Source organism: Elephas maximus, chromosome 22, assembly GCF_024166365.1.
Source record: "Elephas maximus indicus isolate mEleMax1 chromosome 22, mEleMax1 primary haplotype, whole genome shotgun sequence".
NCBI lineage: Eukaryota > Metazoa > Chordata > Mammalia > Proboscidea > Elephantidae > Elephas > Elephas maximus.
Window position 1 is genome coordinate 422,635 of NC_064840.1, and position 18,916 is coordinate 441,550.

An 18,916-nucleotide genomic window follows, 5' to 3' on the forward strand; every position below is an offset into this window, starting at 1 on the left:
TTTCATCAGTGTATTGTGGTTTTCAGCATATTAAAAACATCGTTGAGTTGATTCTGACTTCTGGTGACCCCACGTGTTTCAGAGTAGAACTGCTCCGTAGGGTTTGGCTGGATGTAATCTTTTTTTTTTTTTTTAACATGCATGTGGCTCTTCCTGTATATGACTCACCATACACATAGATGCGTACATATGTACCTGCATAACCACACATATTTTCTGGTTTTTGTTACTATTGTTTCAAAATTATATATGTTGTATCACTTATTGAAATTGTCACTTTTTCTTGTGTACTTCCTAGTGTTTTTTTTTTTAATTGTGCTTTAAGTGAAAGTTTACAAATCAAGTCAGTCTCTCATACAAAAATTTATATACACCTTGCTATATACTCCTAATTGCTCTGTCCCTAATGAAACGGCACACTCCTTCCCTGCACTCGCTATTTTCGTGTCCATTCAGCCAGCTTCTGACCCCCTCTGCTCTCTCATTTCCCCTCCAGACAGGATACCCCAACATAGTCTCAAGTGCCTACTTGATCCAAGAAGCTCATTCTTCACCAGTATCATTTTCTATTCCATGGTTCAGTCCAGTCCCTGTCTGAAGAGTTGGCTTTGGGAATGGTTCCTTTCTTGGGCTAACAGAAGGTCTGGGGACCATGACCTCTGGGGCCTTCTAGTCTCAGTCGGACCATTAAGTCTGGTTTGTTTACGAGAATTTGGGGACTGCTCTCCTGCCCCCTCAGAGGTTCTCTGTTGTGTTCCCTGTCAGGGCAGTCATCAGTTATAGCCGGGCACCGTCTAATTCTTCTGGTCTCAGGCTGATGTAGTCTCTGGTTTATGTGGCTATTTCCATCTCTTGGGCTCATAATTACCTTGTGTTACTTTGAAGTTCTTCATTTTCCTTCTCTCCAGGTGGGTTGAGACCAATTGATGCATCTTACATGGCCACTTGCCAGCGTTTAAGACCCCAGAAACCACTCTCCAAAGTGGGATGCAGAATGTTTTCTTAAAAAATTTTATTATGCCAATTGACTTAGATGTCCCCTGAAACCATGGTCCCCAAACCCCAACCCCTGCTATGCTGGCTTTCAAAGCATTCACTTTATTCAGGAAACTTCTTTGCTTTTAGTTTAGTCCAGTTGTGCTGACCTCTCCTGTATTGTGTGTTGTCTTTCCCTTCACCTAAAATAATTCTTATTTAGTGTCTAATTAGTGAAAACTCCTCTCGCTCCCTCCCTCCCTGCTCTCGTAATCATCAAAGAATATTTTATTCTCTGTTTAAATTATTTCTTCAGTTATTATAGTACTGGTCTTATATAATATTTGTCCTTTTGCAACTAATTTCACTCAGCATATTGCCTTCCAGATTCCTCCATGTTATGAAATGTTTCACAGATTGATCATTGTTCTTTATCCATGTGTAGTATTCCATTGTGTGAATATACCACAATTTATTTATCCATTCATCCATTGATGGGCACCTTGGTTCCTTCCATCTTTTTGCTATTGTAAACAGTGCTACAATAAACATGGGTGTGCATATATCTGTTCGTGCAAAGGCTCTTAATTCTCTAGGGTATATTCCAAGGAGTGGGATTGCTGGATCATATGGTAGTTCTATTTCTAGCTTTTTAAAGAAGCACCAAATTGATTTCCAAAGTGGTTGTTCCATTTTACATTCCCACCAGCAGTGTATAAGTGTTCCAGTCTCTCTACAACCTCTCCAACATTTATTATTTTGTGTTTTTTGGATTAACGCTGTCCTTGTTGGAGTGAGATGGAATCTCATTGTAGTTTTGATTTGCATTTCTCTAATGGCTAATGATCGTGAGCTTTTCCTCACGTCTCTGTTAGCTACCTGAATGCCTTCTTTAGTGAAGTGCCTGTTCATATCCTTTGCCCATTTTTTAGTTGGGTTATTTGTCTTTTTGTAGTTTAGTTTTTGCAGCATCGTGTAGACATTAGAGATCAGACGCTGATCGGAAATGTTGTAGCCGGAAACTTTTTCACGGTCTGTAGGTAATCTTTTTACTCTTTGGGTGAAGTCTTCGGATGAACATAGGTGTTTCATTTTTAGGAGCTCCCAGTTATCTAATTTCTCTACTACATTGTTAGTAATGTTTCGTATACTGTTTATGCCATGTATTAGGGCTCCTAGCATTGTCCCTATTTTTTCTTCCATGATCTGTATCATTTTAGATTTTATATTTAGGTCTTTCATCCATTTTGAGTTTGTTTTTGTGCATGGTGTGAGGTGTGGGTCTTGTTTCATTTTTTTGCAGATGGATATTCAGTTATGCCAGCACCATTTGTTAAACAGATTGCCTTTTCCCCATTTAACTGACTTTGGGCTTTTGTCAAATATCAGCTGCTCATATATGGATGGATTTATGTCTGGATTCTCAATTCTGTCCCATGGGTCTATGTATCTGTTGTTGTACCAATACCAGGCTGTTTTGACCACTGTGGTGGTATAATAGGTTCTAAAGTCAGGTAGAGTGAGGCCTACACTTTGTTCTTTTTCAGTAATGCTTTACTTATCTAGAGCTGCTTTTCCTTCCATACGAAGTTGATTTGTTTCTCCATCTCATTAAAAAAGTCACTGAAATTTGTATTGGAATGGCATTGTATCTATATATTGCTGTTGGTAGAATAGACATTTTTACAATGTTAAGTCTTCCTATCCATGAGCAAGGTACGTTTTTCCACTTACGTAAGTCTCTTGTTTTCTTGCAGTAGTGTCTTGTAGTTTTCTTTGTATAGGTGTTTTACATCTCTGGTAAGATTTATTCTGAAGTATTTTATCTTCTTGGGGGCTACTGTAAATGATACTGATTTGGTGATTTCTTCTTTGATGTTCTTTTTGTTGGTGTAGAGGAATCCAACTGATTTTTGTATGTTTATCTTGTATCCTGACACTCTGCTGAACTCTTCTATTAGTTTCAGTATTTTTCTTGAGGACTCTTTAGGGTTTTCTGTGTATAAGATCATGTCATATGCAAATAGAGATACTTTTGCTTCTTCCTTACTTATCTGGATGCCCTTTATTTCCTTATCTAGCCTAATTGCTCTGGCTAGGACCTCCAGCACAATGCTGAAAAAGAGTGGTGATAAAGGGCATCCTTGTCTGGTTCCCGACCTCAAGAGGAATGTTTTCAGACTCTCCCCATTTAGCATGATGTTGGCTGTTGGCTTTCTATTCCTGTTTTGCTGAGTGTTTTTATCATGAATGGGTGTTGAACTTTGTCAAATGCCTTTTCTGTATCAGTAGATAAAATCATGTGGTTCTTGTCTTTTGTTTTATTCATATGATGGATTACATTGTTTTTCTAATGTTGAGCCATCCCTGCATACCTGGTATGAATCCCACTTGGTCACGGTGGATTATTTTTTGATATGTTGTTGAATTCTATTGGCTAGAATTTTGTTGAGGATTTTTGCATCTAAGTTCATGAGGGATATAGGTCTGTAATTTTCTTCTTTTGTGGTGTCTTTACATGGTTTTGGTATCAAGGATATGCTGGCTTCATGGAATGAGTTTGGTAGTATTCTGTCCTTTTCTATGCTCTGAAATACCTTTAGTAGTAGCAGTGTTAACTCTTCTCTGAAAGTTTGGTAGAACTCTGCAGTGAAGCCGTCCAGGCCAGGGCTTTTTTTTGTTGGGAGTTTTTTGATTTCCTTTTCAATCCCTTCTTTTGTTATGGGTCTATTTAGTTGTTCTACCTATGTTTGATTTAGTTTAGGTAGGTAGTGTGTTTCTTCTAGGCTTTCAAATTTGTTAGAGTACAGTTTTTCATAGTAATCTGATATGATTCTTTTAATTTCAGTTGGGTCTGTTGTGATATCACCCATCTCATTTCTTATTCGGGTTATTTGCTTCCTGTCCTGTTTTTCTTTCGCCAGTTTGGCCAATGGTTTACCAACTTTGTTAATTTTTTCAAAGAACCAGCTTTTGGTCTTGTTAATTCTTTCAGTTGTTTTTCTGTTTTCTATTTCATTTAATTCTGCTCTAATTTTTATTATTTGCTTTCTTCTGGTGCCTAAGGGTTTCATTTGTTGCTCTCTTAGTATTTGTTCAAGTTGTAAGAGTGATTCTTTGATTTTGGCCCTTTCTTCTTTGTGTATTGTGTGTTTATTGATATGAATTGGCCTCTGAGCACTGCCTTCACTGTCTCCCAAAGGTTCTGATAGGAAGTGTTTTCACTTTCATTGGGTTCTATGAATTTCTTTATTCCATCCTCAAGGTCTTTTATAACCCAGTAATTTTTGAGCAGGGTGTTGTTCGGTTTCCAAGTGTTTGATTTCTTTTCCCTGCTTTTTCTGTTATTGATTTCCACTTTCATGGCCTTATGGTCAGAAAAGATGCTTTGTAATATTTTGATGTTCTGGATTCTGCTTTATGACCTAATATGTGGTCAATTCTGGAGAATGTTCCCTGTGCACTAGAAAAGAAAGTATACTTGGCTTCTGTTGGGTGGAGTGCTCTGTATACGTCTATGAGGTCAAGTTGGTCGATTGTGGCATGTAGATCTTCCGTGTCTTTATTGAGCTTCTTTCTGGATGTCCTATCCTTCACTGACAGTGGTATGTTGAAGTCTCCTATTATAATTGTGGAGCTGTCTATCTCACTTCTCAATGCTGTTAGAGTTTGTTTTATGTATCTTGAAGCCCTGTCATTGGGTGCATAAATATTTAATATGGTTATATCCTCCTGGTATATTGTCCCTTTAATCATTATATAGTGTCCTTCCTTGTCCTTTGTGGCGGATTTAACTTTAAAGTCTATTTTGCTGGAAATTAATACTGCCACTCCTGCTCTGTTTTGATTGTTGTTTGCTTGATATACTTTTTCTATATTTTGAGTTTTAGTTTGTTTGTGTCTCTAAGTCTAAAGTGTGTCTCTTGTAGGTAGCATATAGACGGATCGTGTTTTTTAATCCATTCTGCCTCTCTCTGTCTCTTTATTGGTGCATTTAGTCCGTTTACATTCAGCGTAATTATGGATAGGTATGAGCTTAATGCTGTCATTTTGATGTTTTTTTTTGTGTGTGTGTTGTTGACAGTTTGTTTTTCCCACTTAATACTTTGTGCTGAGTAGGTTGTCTTTATGTATTGTCTTTTTCTCTTATTCGTTGTTGTTGACTTTGTTTCTGCTTAGCCTCTATTTTTTTTCTTGTGTTTTATTTTGATGAGTAAGATAGTCTCCTTTGTGGTTACCTTAATATTTAATCCCTATTTTTCTAAGTTTAAACCTTTTATTTCTTTATATCACCTTGTCTTTCTCTCCATATGAAAGATCTATGACTACATTTCTTAGCCCCTATTTATTGTTGTCTTCTTTTACTTAATAACGTTGTTTCCTTATTTTGAGCATTTTTTTTATCTTGATTTATTTTTGTGATTTCCCTGTCTGGGTTGACATCTGATTGCTCTGTCCAGTCTTCTAGTCTTGGGTTGATATGTGATATTATTGATCTTCTAAGCAAAGAACTCCCTTTAGTATTTCTCGTAGTTTTGATACGGTTTTTACGAATTCCCTAAACTTCTATTTATCTGGAAATGTCCTAATTTCATCTTTGTACAGTTTTGCTAGATATATGATTCTTGGCTGGCAATTTTTTTTCCTTCAGTTTTTTAAATAAGTCATCCCATTGCCTTCTTGCCTGCATGGTTTCTGCCAAGTACTCCAAGCTTATTCTTATTGACTGTTCTTTGTAGGTGACTTTTTGTTTATCCCTAGCTGCTCTTAAAATTCTCTCTTTGTCTTTGGTTTGGTCAAGTTTGATTATAATATGTCTTGGTGACTTTCTCTTAAGATCTACCTTATTGGAGTTCAATGAGCTCTTCGCTAGATATCTTCTCATCTTTCGTGATATCAGGGAAGTTTTCTGCTAACAAATCTTCAACAATTCTCTCTGTATTTCCTGTGATCCTTCCCTTTTCTGGTACTCCAATTACTCGTAGGTTATGTCTCTTGATAGAGTCCCACATGATTCTTAAGGTTTCCTCATTTTTTTTAATTCTTTTATCTGATTTTTGTTCAAATATATTGGTGCCAAGTGCTTTATCTTCAAGTTCACCAATTCTTCCTTCCACTTGTTCAATTCTGCTCCTCTGACTTTCTATTAAGTTATCTAATTCTGTAATTTTATTGTTAATCTTCTGAATTTCTGATTGCCATCTCTCTGTGGACTCTTGCAGTTTATTAAATTTTTCATTATGTTCTTGAATAACCTCTTTAATTTCTTCAAGTGCCTTATCTCTGTGTTCCTTGGCTTGTTCTGCGTATTGCCCTATCTCCTTCCTGATGTCTTGAAGAGTTCTGTATATTAATCTTTTGTGTTCAGCATCCAGTAATTCCAGGAAAGCACCTTCATGCAGAACATCCCTTGATTCTTTGTTTTGAGAGCTTGTTGAAGCAATCATGGTCTGCTTCTTTATGGTACTTAATATTGACTGTTGTTTCCATGCCATCTGTAAGTTATTGCATTAGTTTATTTTATGTTTACTTACTGTATCCTAGCTTCTTGCTTTGTTTTGTTTTGATATTCCCAAATAGGTTGCTTGAGTGAGCTAGCTTGATTATTTTTTCCTTTGAAGCTCTAATGTCCTGTCACCAGATGGCTAGAGCTGTTACCAGGTATATGAGCCTAGGAGTCCATTCACTTTTCTTGTATGGATTCAGCTCAGGTGTCCAGGTAGTTGGTCATCAGGTGCGTGCTACAGGCTCTGTCCTACAGTCTTAGAGGGGCAGGGGTGATTGGTGTAGGCACCGGTACCTCATCAAAGCAGGGGGTCATGCTCTGAACAAAGCAGGGAGCTAAGAACTGTCCCCCCGAGTGTCTGTGAGGGAAGTGTGTCCCTATTCTCTAGAACATACAGGTGGGTGGGTTCTGCAGATGGACCATGGGCACCCAATGCTTTTGGTTGTAAGGACTGGGAGGTACCAGTTATCCTTGGACCCCTGTTGCGGGTGGCTGGGTGACCTGGGTGGAGCCACCAGTCCTTATGCCCCTGATGTGGGTAGGTGAGGACCCTGTTTAATAGGCAAAACGGTGTCAAATATCAAACAACCACCTCTCCACTGCACAGCTGAAATGGTTGCAGTCCGACAGCAAGGGTCTGTTCTCCTGGAATAGGCCCACACAGGTCCGTGCAGGGGGGAAGGGTATTCAAAGTCCACGGATCATTTATGCCTGGTCGGGAGCCGCTTCTGTCCTGAGCTCCCCCAGTTCATGGAGCTGGCAAATTATCTTTTCCCGCAGTTGTGAATTTATTCCTACTCCAAGGCCCGGAGGACGGGTCAGGGCACGCAGCAGGGCCTATCTCAGGCCCAGAGAAATCAACAGCCACTGAAGCCAGCTTGGGGGTGGGGGGCACGGTGAAATATTTGCAAGTACTTAACTTTTGCCGAGAGCGCCGTTCTTCTCTGGTTCCGGAAGTGTGAGTAGGCTGTGTGGCTGGCTGCTTCTCCCTGAGGGAACTGCAGCCGAACGCTATCACCAGCCCACTGCAGCCGCTCCCAGGCATGGAGCCTAAGGGATCCCAGCAATTCAGGTCTAGTAACTCCTCTCTGCTTCTAAACCGTCTCTCCCTTCCTCTGCTGCTCAGTGTGTTTTCTAACTTTGCCTTTGCTGTTCAGGGCTCCTAGCTTGTCATAAATATAATCGTTTCACTTGTTTTTTCAGGTCTTTCTTGTGAGAGGGATCGCTGGAAGCGTCTGGCTGTTTTGCCATCTTGGCCCCGCCCCCTTAGTCCTGGCTGTAATCTTTATGGAAGTTGATTGCCAGGCCTTTCTTTTGTAGAGCCACCGGTTGGGTTCAAACCTTAGGTTAACAGCCATTTGCAAACTCCTTGTGCCACCCAGGGACTTTTTTCAGCATATAAATATTACGAATTGTAAATGGTACTGTTTTTGTTTTTTAAATTTATTTTTTAATTTCCAGTTGCTTACTGCTAATATGGAAACCCTGGTGGCATAGTGGTTACGAGCTATGGCTGTTAACCAAAAGGTCAGCAGGTCGAATCCACCAGGTGCTCCTTGGAAACCATATGGGACAGTTCTGCTTTGTCTTATAGGGTCACTATGTGTCAGAATCGACTTGACAGTAACGGGCTTATTTTTTTTTTTTTTTGGTAATGCTAATATAATGACATGTGCAAAGAGCTGGAGATGGAAAACCAAAAGGGAAGAACATGCTTCGTGTTTCTGAAGCTGAAAGAACTGAAGAAAAAATTCAAACCTCGAGTTGCAATAGTGAAGGATTCCATGAGGAAAATATCAAACGACTCAGGAAGCATCAAAAGAAGATGGAAGGAATATGCAGAGTCATTATACCAAAAAGAATTAGTCGATATTCAACCATGTCAAGAGGTGGCATATGATCAGGAACCGATGGTACTGAAGGAAGAAGTCCAAGCTGCTCTGAAGGCATTGGCAAAAAACAAGGCTCCAGGAGATGGAATATCAATTGAAATATTTCAACAAACAGATGCAGCGCTGGAGGTGCTCACTTGTCTATGCCAAGAAATATGGAAGACAGCTTCCTGGCCAACTGACTGGAAAAGATCCATTTTTATGCCTATTCCCAAGAAAGGTGATCCAACCGAATGTGGAAATTAGAGAACAGTATCAATAATATCACACGCAAGCAAAATTTTGCTGAAGATCATTCAAAAACGGCTGCAGCAGTATATCGTCAGGGAACTGCCAGAAATTTCAGGCCAGCTTCAGAAGAGGGTGTGGAACCAGGGATCTCATTGCTGATGTCAGATGGATCCTGGCTGAAAGCAGAGAATACCAGAAGGATGTTTACCTGTGTTTTATTGACTACACAAAGGCATTCGACCATGTGGATCATAACAAACTATGGATAACAGTGTGAAGAATGGGAATTCCAGAACACTTAATTGTGCGCATGAGGAACCTTTACATAGCTCAAGAGGCAGTTGTTCAGACAGAACAAGGGAATACTGATTGGTTTAAAGTCAGGAAAGGTGTGCGTCAGGGTTGTATTCTTTCACCATACCTATTTAATCTGTATGCCGAACAAATAATCTGAGAAGCTGGACTATATGAAGAAGAATGGGGCATCAGGATTGGAGGAAGACTCATTAACAACGTGTGTTATGCAGATGACACAACCTTGCTTGCTGAAAGTAAAGAGGACTTGAAGCATTTACTAATGAAGATCAAAGACCATAGCTTTCAGTATGGATTACACCTCAACATAAAGAAAACAAAAATTCTCACAACTGGACCAATGAGCAACATCATGATAAACGGAGAAAAGATTGAAGTTGTCAAGGATTTCATTTTACTTGGATCCACAATCAATAGCCATGGAAGCAGCAGTCAGGAAATCAAAAGACGCATTGCATCGGGCAAATATGCTGCAAAGGACCTCTTCAAAGTGTTGAAGAGCAAAGACGTCACCCTGAAGACTAAGGTGCGCCTGACCCAGCCATGGTATCTTCAATCACATCATATGCGTGTGAAAGCTGGACAATGAATAAGGAAGACCGAAGAAGAGTTGACGCCTTTGAATTGTGGTGTTGGCGAAGAATATTGAATATACCATGGACTGCCAAAAGAAGAAACAAATGTGTCTTGGAAGAAGTGCGGTCAGAATGCTCCTTAGAGGCAAGGATGGCAAGACTGCATCTTACATACTTTGGACATGTTGTCAGGAGGCATCAGTCTCTGGAGAAGAACATCATGCTTGGCAGAGTACAGGGTCAGTGGAAAAGAGGAAGACCCTCAACAAGGTGGATTGACACAGTGCCTGCAACAATGAGCTCAAGCATATCAACGATTGTAAGGATGGCGCAGGACCAGGCAGTGTTTCGTTCTGTTGTGCATAGGGTCGCTATGAGTCAGAATTGACTCGACGGCACCTAACAACAACAACAAATATAAGGAGCCCTGGTTGTACAATGGTTAAGCACTTAACCTTGTATCCTGCAAGCTTGCTGAACTCGCTTATGAATTCTCGTAGCATTATTACAGGTTCATTGGAGTTTTCTCTGTAGATAATTGGGTTGTCTGTGAACAGAGATGGTTTATTCTGTTCCAATCTGTGTGCCTTTTATTCCTTCTTCTTGCCTTAAAGCAGGGTCTAGGAATTTCAGTGTGGTAGGAGTATTATCATGGCCTTGTACTTGACCTTGTTGTTGTTGTTGGGTGCTGTCGACTCAGCTCTGACTCACAGCGACCCTGTGTACAACAGAACAAGACACTGCCTGGTCCTGTGCCATCATCACAATCGTTGCTGTCTGAGCTCATTATTTGAGCCATTGTGTCAATCCATCTTGTTGCGTGTCTTCCTCTTTTTCACTGACCCTCTACTTTGCCAAGCATGATATCTTCCTCCAGAAACTGGTCCCTCCTGATAACATGTCCAGAATATGGGAGATGAAGTCTCGCCACCCTCACTTCTACAGAGCATTCTGATTGTACTTCTTTCAAGACATATTTGTTCGTTCTTTTGGCAGTCCATGGTATATTCAGTATTCTTTGCCAAAACCAGAATTTAAAGGCATCAATTCTTCTTTGGCCTTCTTTATTCATTATCCACCTTTCATATGCATATGAGTCTGCTGAAAATGCCATGGCTTGGGTCAGGCGCACCTTAGTCCTCAAAGTGACATCTTTACTTTTCAACACTCTAAAGAGGTCTTTTTTTTTTAATTGTACTTTAGATGAAGGCTTACAGAACAAAGTAGCTTCTCATTAAACAGTTAGTACACATGTTGTTTTATGATCTTGGTCAACAACCCCACGGCATGTCAACACTCTCCCTTCTCGACCTTGGGTTCCCTATGACCAGCTTTCCTGTCCCCTCCTGCCTTCTAGTCTTTGTCGCTGGGCTGGTACCCCCCTTTAGTCTCATTTTGTTTTATAGGCCTGTCTAATCTTTGGCTGAAGGGCGAACCTCTGGAGTGACTTTATTACTGAGCTAAAAGGATGTCCAAGGCCATACTCTTGGGCTTTCTCCAGTCTCCAGTAAGTCTGGGTTTTTTTTTGTGAGTTAGAATTTTGTTTTACGTTTATCTCCAGCTGTGTCCGGGACCCTCTATTGTGATCTCTGTCAGAGCAGTCAGTGGTGGTAGCCAGCCACCATCTAGTCGTATTGGACCCAGTCTGGTGGGGGCTGTGGTAGTTGTGGTTCTTTAGTCCTTTGTACTAATCTTTCCCTTGTGTCTTTAGTTTTTTTCATTCTCCCTTGCTCCCAAGGGGAGAGACCAGTGGAGTATCTTAGATAGCTGCTCACAAGCTTTTAAGACCCCAGATGCTACTCAGCAGAGTAGAATGTAGAACACTTTTAAGCAGGTCTTTTACAGCAGATTTGACTAAAGCAATATGTCCTTTGATTTCCTGACTGCTGCTTCCATGGGTGTTGATTATGGATCCAAGTAAAGTGAAATCCTTGACAACTTCACTCTTTTCTCCATTTATCATGATGTTGCTTATTGGTCCAGTTATGAGGATTTTTGTTTTGTCTGTGTTGAGGTGTAATCCATACTGAAGGCTGTGGTCTTTGATCTTCATCAGTAAGTGCTTCAAGTCCGCTTCACTTCCAGCAAGCAAGGTTGTGTCATCTTCATATTGCAGATTGTTAATGAGTCTTCCACCAATCCTGATGCCACATTCTTGATCTAGTCCAGCTTCTCGGATCATTTACTCAGCATATAGATTGCATAGTATGGTGAAAGGATACAACCCTGGTGCACATCTTTCCTGACTTTAAACCACGCTGTATCTCCTTGTTCTGTTTAAATGACTGCCTCTTGATCTATGTACAGATTCCTCCTGAGCACAGTTAAGTGTTCTGGAATTCCCATTCTTCACAATGTTATCCATACTCTGTTACGGTCTTCACATGCTCAGCTTCGGGGGGAGCATTCAGTCGTTCAACATGAGCTGTGTTATCAGCTATAGATTTTATGGAGACTCCCTCTGTCAGGTTGAGGAAGCTCTCTTCTAATTCTCGTTTCCTGAAAGTTTTCATCTTGAATCAGTACTGAATTTTGTGAAGTGCTTTTTCTGGGTCTGTTGAGGTGATCATACTGTTTTTCTTCAGTCTGTTGATATGCTAAATTACACTGATTGGTTTTCAAATGTTAATCCAGCCCAGCGTTCCTGGAATAAATCCCACTTGATCACAAGGTATTATCTTTTTTATGTATCATTGGATTTCATTCGCTAGCATTTTGTGAGGATTCTTTTGTCTGTGCTTTTGAAGTTATTGGTCTATAGGTTTCTTTTCTTGTAGTGTCTTTGCCTGGTTTTGGTATCAGGATAATGCTGCCCTCATAAACTGAGTTGGGAAGTTTCCTTTGTCTTCTGTTTTCTTGAAGAGTTCGTATAGAACTGGTATCATTTCTTCTTTCAAAGTTTGGTAGAGTTTACCCATGAAACATCTTTAATTTTTACTATCTCTTTTAGTTCGATAGAATACATCTCCCTTAAAAACTTCATGAGCTTCCCTTTCTGTCAAGTGTAGGTTCTTCCATTAGACAAAAGCCTTGTGCACAGTGGTCTTAGAGACAGGCCTGTCTATACTTCAGGTAGTGGGTCAGGGTAGAACAGCTGTGCTTATTAGAAGCTCTTTCTCTAGTTAAGAGGGCTGAGCACACTTACATCTTGCCTAGGTCTTAACCGTGGGTCTGATAGCCACACTCTTGATTGCTCTTGAAACTGAGGCCATTTATTACTTTGAGAAACTTTTGCTGGCTGCACAGACTGTCTTGAGCCCTCTATATTTCCTTTAAATTTGTTTTCGTCGTTATTGTGACTTACGGACACTCCATGCGTTACAGAGTAGAACTGCTCCGTAGGGTTTTCCTGGCCGCAGTATTTATGGAAGCAGATCACCAGGCCTGTTTTTTTCCATAGTGCCACAGGGTAGGTTTGAATTGCCAACGTTTTAGTTACTAGCCAAATGCAAACTATTTGTGCCACCAGATATCTTTGAACACTTTCTCTTTTAATTCATTTCTCTTGCAATACCTCATCTATGCTGCTTAAAGTATTCAGTTTGCACTTTCAACATCTGCCTGGAAGTCCTGTTGGGTCCATAGTCTTCATCTCCATGTTCCTGCCATGGAGGCTTCACCGTGGTATGACCTGGTGGCATCTTTCTCCAGTATTCAGTGGTCTCCTTGGTGGTCTTTGGCCTCTGCTAATGGCCTCCTGGTCCCACAACCAGCGCTACAGGTTCTGGTTTTGTTATAGCCATACCCTCCTTCTAGGCACAATTCCTGTGTCTGTATTGATTTCTGCTTCACATATCAACCCAGCTTTGTGTCTTGTCAACAACAGTGGTTTGCTCTCAGGGTTCTCTCTGTTACTCCTGGAGAGAGTTCGCACACAGGTTAGGTGGAAGTGTGGTTCTGTTACTGTCTTTGGAAATGAAATACCGTGGAAGTGGGTGTGTGTGGGCGGTCTGTTGACAGTGGGGGGCACACTGTGAGCCATCTCCTAGAACCCCCTTTCCTAAATGGTTCCAAGCTAGAGTTGGCCAGAGGAAGAATTGAGTGCCCTTTGGGAGGTGGAGGCGGGTGCCAAGGGAACACTGGAGGAGCCTGTGGGACACTGTTCGGTGGACGGCTGAGCTGTGAGTGGCCAGTGCATCCGCGGGGTCTGGAAGCTGCTATGTAGCTTCCCTCTGATCTGCAGCCAGGTGTGGGCGTACCTGAGCCATGGTCATCGGGGGAATAGCACAGCACAGGGGAACAAGGGCAGGATGCTCATGTCTGCAGCCCGGGCCCAGAGCCCTGCAGTCATCATGCTATTGGACCTCTGTCCCCACCTTGCACCCACCCTATCCTGCGCCCACCCCACCCTGCCCCACCCCACACCGCTCCCTGCCCTTACCCCTTGTCCACGCCACACCTCACCCCCCTGCTGGCCAGCTCAGCCCAGGGGGAAAGAGGGAGATCTGGAAGCATTGGCCCAGCTTCACCAAGCTCGTGGCAGGGTGACCCGTGCCCTGTCTGACATTTGGGGTCCCGCCAGCCCTCAAGGACTCCCTCCAGATGGGCCCAGGCGGCAACATGGAGGTGGTCTGTCTGTGTGTGGGTGTCCTGGTGGAGAGAAGGGCATTGGGCAGTTCTGTCAGTATGGCACTTAGAGATCCCATCTGGAGGCCCCTCCTCCATGCACACACCGAAAAAGAACCCAAACCCATTGCCATTGAGTCGTTTCTGACTCATAGCAACCCTATAGACAGAGTAGAACTGCCCCATAGGGTTTCCAAGGACTGGCTGGTGGATTCAAATGGCCAACCTTTTGGTTAGCAGTCGAGCTGTTAACCACTGCGCCACCAGGGTTCTCCCCCAGCAAACACACACAGCAGGGGTAAAATATTAAACACAACCTCCCGCGGGCCAGAATCAGGCCAGAACCACGTGTGCTGGACAGTGGAAGAAGTGGGCCTGCAGTGGTTCCAAGGCCATTGGGACAAATGGGTTGGGTGCACCCAGTGCCGACCAGGGGGGCACTGGGTGGCTTCCTGACTCTGCACTGCACTCTTCGACATGTTCTGGGTAGAGACTTCCCCTGGCAGTGTGGGGACCTCGCCATCCTGGAGGGGTTGGTGTCAGCTCCTTTGCAAACAAAGTGACTGATGACTGGGGAAGGAGCCCCTGACAGGAGGGCAGAGCCCACCACCACCAAGGCCTAGGTGTGGGGCCACCAGAAGCTTCTGAGGGGTTAGGGCACTTGAGTGGACCTGCAGCTTTGAGGCACCAGCGTGGGGTCTCCACCCCAGAGCAGCAGCAGCCACTGAGTGCCTGACACACTGCCCTGCAGGTGCTGTCCCTGGACACGAACATCACAAACCAGGTGAACAAGCTGCGCCGGGACCTGCTGCGCCTGGTGGGTGTCGGCGAGTTCTCACCAGAGGCACAGTTCCGAGACCCCTGCCGCTCGCACGTGCTCTCAGAGGTCATCTGCCACAGCTGCAATTTCTGCCGGGACTTGGACCTGTGCAAAGACTCCGCATTCTCCCAGGTGGGCCCCGGTGACCCACTATGCAGGCCATGCCTGCCAGGCCCTGCCTAAGCCATGAGTATGGGGGAGGGGGCGTGCAGTCAGTGGTGGTCCTATCCTGTGAGTATAGGAGAGGGGCCATGTGGGGCCCAGGCCGCCCCTGTCCCTGTGAGTGTGGGAAAGGGGCGGTCCCATCTTGAGAGTGTGTTAGAGGAGACATGTGGTCGGCAGCGGCCCTGGAACTGGTCCCTCCTGGCGATGGGCCCCCCACCGTCACACCAGCACTTCCTGTAGACCTGGACTGGGCCGGTAGGGCAGGAGGCCTAGACAAGGGGTCACCTGTCCCTCCTCTGCCAGGACGGGGCAGTCCTTCCTCAGTGGCTCTGTTCCAACTGTGAGGTGCCCTACGACTCCACCGTCATTGAGGCAGCCCTGGTGGACGCACTGCAGAAGAAGCTGATGGCCTTCACGCTGCAGGACCTGGTGAGGATGTGTATACACTGGGGTGCATGGCTGCAGAGCCAGTCCACCCAGAGGGAGGGTGTCTGCACAAGTGACCGTGCTCAGCAGCGGCCACATGAAGTTGTGTGAAACATCCGTGTATGTGTCTGGGCACGTGTGTGCATGCATGTTTGTCTACATGTGTCTTGAGCACCTGTGTGTGTCTCTGTGTATGTGCATGTGTGGGCATACCTGCACACGTGTGTACGTGGGTATATACGTGTGCGTGTTTGGGACAGTATACATGGCTGTCGTTGGGCTTTTCAAAGCGCTTCGATGCAGTCTTGAGCTTGTGGGCCATCCGTGGCCCCTGCGCTCCCCACACTGGCTGTGAGGGTCTGGGTGCACGTGCTGAGCTCGAGCGCCGTGGGCCCAGTGTCCTGACTAGCTCCTATCTCAGGTCTGCCTGAAGTGTGGTGGCGTCAAGGAGACCCACATGCCTGTCCACTGCAGCTGTGCAGGCGACTTCGCCCTCACCGTCCATACCAAGGTGGGCAATGCTCTGTCCCCGCCTCCCTTGAGCCTCGGCCTCTCCTGTCTAGGGCTCAGGGCTTACTTCAGCGTTTACTCCTACAGGCCTTCCTGGAGCAGATCAGAATTTTCCGGAACATTGCCCAGCACTTCAGCATGTCTTACCTGCTGGAGATTCTGGAGTGGCTGCTGCAGGAGACCCCTCCACCAGGCCACTAGCCAGCTGTCAGGGCTCTGCTCGGCAGCCTGTGCCGGCATGGTCTGGTCCAGATGTAGCTGTTCTGGGTGGGTGGGCTAGGCTCGTGGGTATTTTGGGGAGTACCTAAGGGCCGTCCACTTCCTCGGAGCAGCCTGAGCAGAGGCGGCCTGTCCCCCTCAGGGCCGCTGAGTGCCCTAAGTCCACTGTGGGGCGAATTGATGTCAGCCAGGCTGTGGCCCTGGGGCAGTCACCTCTGGGAGGTCACAGTGGCCCTGGTGGAAGTCAGTGTGGTCCCCAGGAAGGTCACCATGGTCCTGGGGGCCTCACCTCCCCTTGAATAAAGAACTGTGCCTTTTCTTGCTGTCTGCACCTTCTTAGGGTGGGGGTTGCACTGAAGAATGTCATTTATGGGGGCCAACCCTTCCCTGCTCTGCCTCCTGAGGCTTTCACTCTGGGTATCCTGTACTGGGTGCCCTGAGCTTGGGGTCTGGGTGAGGTGGGCTGGAGCCCAGCAGCCAGAGGGACTGTGTGGTGGGAGGGCCTGGGCTGGGGCAGAGCGAGCATAACTGGGTCTTGCTGCTCACACAGGCTTCAAGTCCCTTGTCACAGTGATAGATGAGACAGCCTGATATCCCCCGGGAGCCCAGGGGGATGCTGGTCACGCCTGCTGTGCTGTGGAGTGGGACCGGAGAGGTATGTCCCCATCACACATGGCCTCATCTACATGGGCAGGGGCCATTCAAGGGGGTGGTCTCACCAGGGGCCTTTGTGCGTTTCTCACCAACTAGGCCTGTGTATTTTGTGTCAAGGCCCCAGATGCTGGTCCCTCCCCTTTGTCAGCTAGGACTGCGGGCGCCTGTCTGTGCCACTTTGTGCTGTCGGGGTTGCGGGGGGGCTCCTGCCTCCCAGCGCCCTGTGAGGCTCAGTTCAGGCACCTCAGGGACTTGCACTCCCTCAGCCCTGCACCACTGCTGGGAGAGTCAGGCCAGCTCTGCATCTGGTTTTCAGTTAAGTGTGGGTGGGCCTCATCCTCTTCTGCCTTGGACAGGGACCAACGGGAAGCAGAAAAACAAGCTTTGGCCAAATTCAGGAGGCAGCAGACAGATATTAGATGTGAATTATCTTGTAGGCTCATGAAGGATGCTGCCTCATGGGGCCTGGGCCACCGCGGAGTGGTCTGTGAGGGGCAGTGCCTGCGTGTGGCCCCAAGTACTGCCTGAGAGGCCGCCCAGTGGCACTGCTCCACCCTGGGGCTGCCCCTTCCCTGAGCTCTTCCTGGCCACCAACTTTCCTACAATGTTTGCTGTTACTTTACTGTTGTGTATTTGTGTGGGGAGCCTCGTCTCTGGAGAAGCGGAGAATAAATGACTGTCGGGCCCCCGCAGCCCTGCTGCCACCCCTGCCCAGGAAACCTGAGGCTCCTGCAGGTAGACAGGCCAGCATCAGCCGAGCGCTGAGGCCACTAGAGTGGAATCAAATCAAATTAGGACTGCTGGGAGGGTGGGGCAGGCACAGGGAGCAGGCTAACGAGGTTTCCTGGAAGGGAGCCGCTGCCAGTCAAGGAGGGCTGCGATGGAATGTGATCTGTCCAGGGGACTGTACCAGCAGGCCCATCATGCAGGACCAGGGGCCCCACTGCACAGGATCAGGGTCGCCGGAGCCATGTGCCAGGGCCAGCTAGCTTAGGCTGGTGGCTTCCCTGGGTCCTGCAGACGGGGCTTCACTCATTCTGCTGTGACTAGCTCTGCTCAGGCATCTGAGGCCGCAGAGAGGCCGAAACCCGAGCCTGGCTTGGCTCTTGACTGCATCAAGGGCTTGACTGGAAAAGCCAGTTCCTCCAAAACTAAAGCTGGACATCTTGTGAGCCAAAGGCACTGGAGGTCACCCACTCTGGTGACCTGCGACACCGTATCCAAGGATGGAGGAGCCAGCTGGCTTGGCTCTGCTGGGGCAGAGTAAATAGCTGTCAGCTGAAGAGAAGTGTTTGGGCTCATCCTGAGCAGGAGCAGGACTAACCTCTGACCCCTTGGTTCCCAGTGACCACCAGAGAATGTCATGTGGGACGTGAACTCAGGAGGGTCCGCCTGGTCTGGACCCACTGCCTCATTTCAGTGGTCCTCGGGGGGTGGCTGCACTCAGCACAGCGCCCTGCTCAGCCAGGCTCGCTCAGTGCAGGGGAGGACCCAGAGCCAAATTCCATCCCCTGGGTAGGCCGGGACGGGCAGGCGCCAGCTTGAGAGGCTGGGATGTAACGACCCTTCCCGCAGCATCCGAGGGTGTTGTAACAAGATTACACTGGCCTGATCCAGTCAGCGCCAGCCCCCAAGCTCCAGCTCCTTCCTGAGCCTTCCTCCGCCCCTTACCCGTTGCCTCAGCCCCACTGGCCCCTACCAAGCTGTGGTTTGAATAGAGTTCTGAGTGTGGGCCATGGGACCCAGCTTTGTTTTCCACATCCCACCCTCATCCCTCCCTGTTCTCAGCAGTTCACTCCATTCTTCCTCCCCACGTTGGAGGACAGGCTATGGGTCTGGGGCGCCTCCTGCAGAAGCAACAGGGCTGGGATGACTAGGGGCAGCGCCACGTGGTCTCAGTGCCCCCAGCCTCGGCCCCTCACTGCCACTGGTCCCCCTGGTCAGATGGACACAGATGTGGTGATAAGCTGACTGTACACGTGCACCCAGGCTGACCCCCACCCACATGACGGTACTGGCACTTGTGCATTGTCCCCCCAAGATAACGAGGCTGATGGTCTGA

General features: G+C 46.2%; 1 protein-coding gene across 6 annotated transcripts in view; it reads left to right on the forward strand.

The window, feature by feature from the left end:
* POLE (DNA polymerase epsilon, catalytic subunit) overlaps window positions 1–16,518 on the forward strand; it is a 54,725-nt gene extending 38,207 nt beyond the window's left edge. For 5 of the 6 annotated variants that reach the window (XM_049866303.1, XM_049866307.1, XM_049866305.1 and 2 more), the window contains 4 exons: window positions 14,812–15,012; window positions 15,349–15,474; window positions 15,893–15,982; window positions 16,069–16,518. In XM_049866303.1, coding sequence (XP_049722260.1) covers window positions 14,812–15,012; window positions 15,349–15,474; window positions 15,893–15,982; window positions 16,069–16,182 — 531 coding nt within the window. In that variant the 3' untranslated portion in view covers window positions 16,183–16,518. Of the gene's footprint in view, window positions 1–14,811; window positions 15,013–15,348; window positions 15,475–15,892; window positions 15,983–16,068 lie in introns of those variants that run through there. The other variant, XM_049866308.1, reaches the window with a different exon arrangement.
* The last annotated feature ends 2,398 nt before the right edge of the window (window positions 16,519–18,916 follow it).